The sequence below is a fragment of the Cyprinus carpio genome, chromosome B3 (genome assembly GCF_018340385.1).
Source record: "Cyprinus carpio isolate SPL01 chromosome B3, ASM1834038v1, whole genome shotgun sequence".
Classification (NCBI taxonomy): domain Eukaryota; kingdom Metazoa; phylum Chordata; class Actinopteri; order Cypriniformes; family Cyprinidae; genus Cyprinus; species Cyprinus carpio.
The window spans coordinates 44,787,305-44,791,595 of NC_056599.1; the positions used below are offsets into that span (position 1 = coordinate 44,787,305).

Consider the following 4,291-nt stretch of genomic DNA (forward strand, 5'->3'; position numbering starts at 1 on the left):
TAAATTCAATTTAATTGAATTAATGTTACGGTAATATCGCACATTGCTGGCCTACAGATACACAGTCTAACATAGGGCTATAAAGAGCTATATTAAACAAACAAAACAAAAAAATCATAAAAAGCCACCAAACTCCCAACTGCTCCCCGGGCGCCGCAGCATAAAATGGCTAATGTCCACTGCTCCCAGTGTTGAGTTTGTTCACGGTGGCGTGTTTGTTCACTGCTCTCCTTGCTGTGTGTGTGCAATTCGGATGGGTTAAATGCAGAGCGCGAATTCCAGGTATGGGTCATCATACTTGGCTGTGTCACTTTCAGTTTGTAACTTTTTATAAACTGAGTTTTTCCTTCTACCGTCTTAAAAAAAATCTCCGTCCACATGAAAACGCAAACACATGTTATGATACACTGTCAAGAGCATGCCAAACCAACAGGTGGCGATATAATCTCAACCGTAAAGTCATGTTTGAAAAAACAAAATTCTGAAAAACTAAAGTTTCACTCTGAATGGATTGAAGCCAAGAAAGACAAAGTGTGCTCCCTTTATAATCACTAAAAGCCGTGACTCAACTTACTTCATCACGATCTCAAAGTCCCATTATAATCAATGAAGCTCTCTAAACTGCACAATGAATCTTTTATTTACATCACAATGCAAATATGCACTGGATAGTTTAGTGCTTATCACCCTCTAACACCCTCTAGAACCAGGCCTGGGCTTGGTTAACTGTTACCAATTGCCCTAAGCCCCACCCTGATCTTTGTATTTATTTTGACAAATACTCGTATTTGATATTTACATTGCTATTTGTTCTCAAATCATCTTCTAGGGTGAAAGTGAGCGCTGATAAATCAACATCGATGCGAGCAGATAAAAATACAAAGCCTTTGAAAATAAATGATCATTAATAAATGATAAAAAGTTACATCAGAAATAACTAAATCATTTAGATTGATGAAATGGAAGAATGTGCTTGATTCTGTTCAGCTTGTCTGGATCTGATGTCATAATACAGAACAACAACAGCAGCCGCAGAAGCCGCGCCCATTAGAGCAGTGACGACCAATCGGATCACAGCTTGAACAGTATCACAACCGTGGCCTGAGTCTGGGGAGTAAAAACATGAAATAAATGCTAAATACATAGTAAAATCACTGCTGACATTAACTAATACCAGCGCTACCGTACCTGAACATGTGTGACAGTGTTCATTGACGTCCAGATGTTGAGTCTGCTCACTGAATGAATTGTTCAGCACACATCTGTAGGGGTTCTGATCCTGATATTCCACCTCCAGAGGCAGAGAGAGACTGATGCTGAGATCAGACACACTGATGCTGGACAATAATTGGTTTTCTTTGTACCAAGAGAGAGTCACCTGACCCATATTCTCCGCTGAGCACAGCAGCACACATTTGGATGCTGCTGCTGATGATGATGAAGGAGGACAGTAGCTGAAGATGACAGGAACAGGCAGAGGAGCTAAAAAACATGAGTGAATAAAGCTAGGATGAATGAAGATATAGATGTAGATGAGGAAGAACCATTCAGAACGGCGTAAAAACAATCTGATATAGAAAGTTACCGGTAAATGTAAACTTGGGAATCAATAACATTTTCATTTTAGGGATCTAAATAAGCATCTCATCATTTAAATGTAAATGATACGCTACTTCTTTAGACCCACTTGAGAACTGTATAACCTACTCACCATAGACACTGAGAGTGAAAACCTTCTTTGCACGGTTGCTCTGTAGTTGATAAAATCCAGTGTGTTCAAGTCTGGCATTTGTGAAGGTCAAAGATCCAGTTTCCTCATCGACCTGCAGTCTGTCTCTGAATCTCCCTTCAAGAACATTGTCATATATAATGATGCTGTTGGCCGTGTCCTTGATTTCAGCTATTAAATAGTTCCCAAACATCCACTGAATCGGATCATTGTTCTTCATTTCAGTATCAGTGTGTAGAGTGACAGAGTTTCCCTCCATCACTGAAACTGACTTCATCTCATCTCTATCGTCAGCCGCACCTGCAGAACAAACAAAAACAGTGTTTGTCACAGATTAAGTCTTTCAAATACCTTCATGATAGTAGTATTAAATTCAGTAAAGTAAGGAATAATATCCCAAACTACCACATGGACACAACAGATGAAACTGATGTTTAACTCACCATAGACGGTGAGAATGAAGAACTTCTTCATAGGTTTGGTCTGTACTTCATAACGTCCAGCATGTTCAATTCTGGTGTCTGAGATGGTCAGACATCCAGTTTGACGATCCATCTTCATTCTGCCACCGAAACGTCCATCATAATCATCATTTACAGTCATGCTGCCGTCCACCACAGTGATTTCAGCTATTAAAGTGTTTTCCGGTCCAAACCTCCACAGAATCAGATCATTGTTTCTCATTTCTCTATCAGTGTGTAAAGTGACAGATTCTCCCTCCATCACTGACACTGCCTTCAGCCCGTATGTATCCCCAAGCGCACCTGAAGAACAAACAGAAACAGAGTAAGAACTACGAATAACTTACTAATGTAAATGGTTTGCATTTGAAATCTTTGAAATACAACACTGAAGTTCATTTGAGCTCTGAACATCATAAACAGAAAACACTTTTACTTCAGATGACAATGTATCCAATGAAAATTAGTGCTCCTAGTATTTGAGCTTCAATTGTGTTACATAAAAGACATTTAGGGGGGAAAAAAATCCCTAAATCTGTTCAAAAAAATATTTAAAACTCACCAACCAGACACCACAAGCACAAACGAAACCATGTTCATGTTTTTTTAACAGTTTCAGTCAAATATGAAAAGACAAACTCTTCGAAACAGGTTTAGTAATAAAATGCGAGATGTGTTGATGTTAGAGCTGGTCTGTAAAAAAAGTGTTGTGAAAACAACCATACATCTTTAAGATGGTGACGTGTGGCTTTTTATCTTTTTATCCCTCATATCATAAGATCTAAATGTTAACACACTGAGTTCCTGCAAAGACACAACTTCCTTTATATCAGTAGTTCTTAATGTGCCCCACAGCTCTGCAAATTTAGCAGTTTTTCTTATCTAATAGTGTAGACATAAGCAAGTGTCGATCAAATGAGCACTAACTGCTGAAAACAGACTCGTGATTTAATGACGTCTTTAATTACAGAAGTTACTCCAATAAACTTTTTCCAGCAATGAAAATTATTCATTTTTAACATTAACTTTGTTTTACAATGAAAAAATAAATAAATTATACCATCTGCAAAACCAAACAAAACAAAAATGTTTTTATTTTGCATTCCATTTATCACAGTTAAATTAATTAAATTAATTAATTTTGTTTTAAAGAATAACCATATCCACTTTAAAATACAGTATGGGTTTACATTTTAGTTTTTTTTTTTTTTTTTTTTTTTTTTTGCAAGGTGTCAGGTCTGATGATAAAAGCCCACACATGGAAGACTGGATTTTTCAAGTGTTTTTATGGAAATGGCAGATGAGGGATAAAAGAGGCATGTTTGCAAACTGTTTTGGATGAATTTCATCCACCAGCGAACGTCAAAAAGAGGACCAAATGCGGACGTAAGTGGACGTCCTGAAAAACAGATTTATATCAGTTTTGCAAAGTAACATTTATGTGGCCAAGTGCAAATGGAAATGTTCTAACAAATCAGACAGAGATCCGATCAGAGAAAACGCATGAAGTGACCAGGTGTAAATAGGCTCATAGACAATAATCATGTTCACTGCATTCATTAAAAGTGATCTGCCGAAATCAAATTATACTGTTAATTTTCAGGTTAAATGCAGGAAATATGAAAAATAAAACTAAGCAACCCCATGAATCTGAAATAAAAATGACAACACTGAGAAATGCCACGAGAGTCTCTAAATATGGAAACATATCTAGGTTTTCTGGGCCCCCTGTACTGCATTGGTCCTTCAGTAGAAATTGTGGGGGCCCTGGGGGAGATCATTATGGGCCCCTTTACTAATGACATGTCACAGAAAAATAAGACAAAGTCCTGAGCCGGGTATAGAGCCTGCTCCACAAGCAAAGTCATCAAGGTTAGAAGATTGAGAAGTAATATATAAGATTAAATTAGACTTTAAAACTTTGTGAATAACCATATTTATGAAAAGGTACTTGAATTTTTAAAGGGCAGTATAATATGAAATTAGTTCTAATCTTTTCTCACAAAATTAATGATACAGCTCGTCGGATATAAATAAACAGCCATTTCACCTGGCTTTTGGGAGCGCACGAGATCTTGCAAAATTATTCCTTGAGGTGAAA

General features: G+C 37.2%; 1 protein-coding gene across 2 annotated transcripts; it reads right to left on the bottom strand.

The window, feature by feature from the left end:
- Window positions 1–374: 374 nt before the first annotated feature.
- LOC109056318 lies at window positions 375–3,150 on the bottom strand. 2 transcript variants are annotated; one of them, XM_019073526.2, is made up of 5 exons: window positions 2,753–3,150; window positions 2,173–2,493; window positions 1,712–2,029; window positions 1,189–1,482; window positions 375–1,107 (listed from the first exon to the last, which is right to left on the bottom strand). In XM_019073526.2, exons 2-5 carry the CDS (start codon window positions 2,450–2,452, stop codon window positions 947–949), a joined length of 1,053 nt encoding a protein of 350 aa, XP_018929071.1. In that variant the 5' UTR covers window positions 2,453–2,493; window positions 2,753–3,150; the 3' UTR covers window positions 375–946. The 2 variants fall into 2 exon arrangements, with proteins under 2 accessions (XP_018929071.1, XP_018929070.1); XM_019073525.2 differs by lacking the exon at window positions 2,753–3,150 and having other exon boundaries at window positions 2,173–2,659.
- Window positions 3,151–4,291: the final 1,141 nt, after the last annotated feature.

Excerpts from the sequence above, each read along its gene's own strand:
- LOC109056318 (XM_019073526.2), bottom strand. The coding sequence starts at position 2,452 with ATGGAGGGAGAATCTGTCACTTTACACACTGATAGAGAAATGAGAAAC. Across the intron at positions 1,483-1,711 it reads TTTCACTCTCAGTGTCTATG|CTCCTCTGCCTGTTCCTGTC; the intron begins GTGAGTAGGTTA and ends CATGTTTTTTAG. Across the intron at positions 1,108-1,188 it reads ACACTGTCACACATGTTCAG|ACTCAGGCCACGGTTGTGAT; the intron begins GTACGGTAGCGC and ends TTTACTCCCCAG.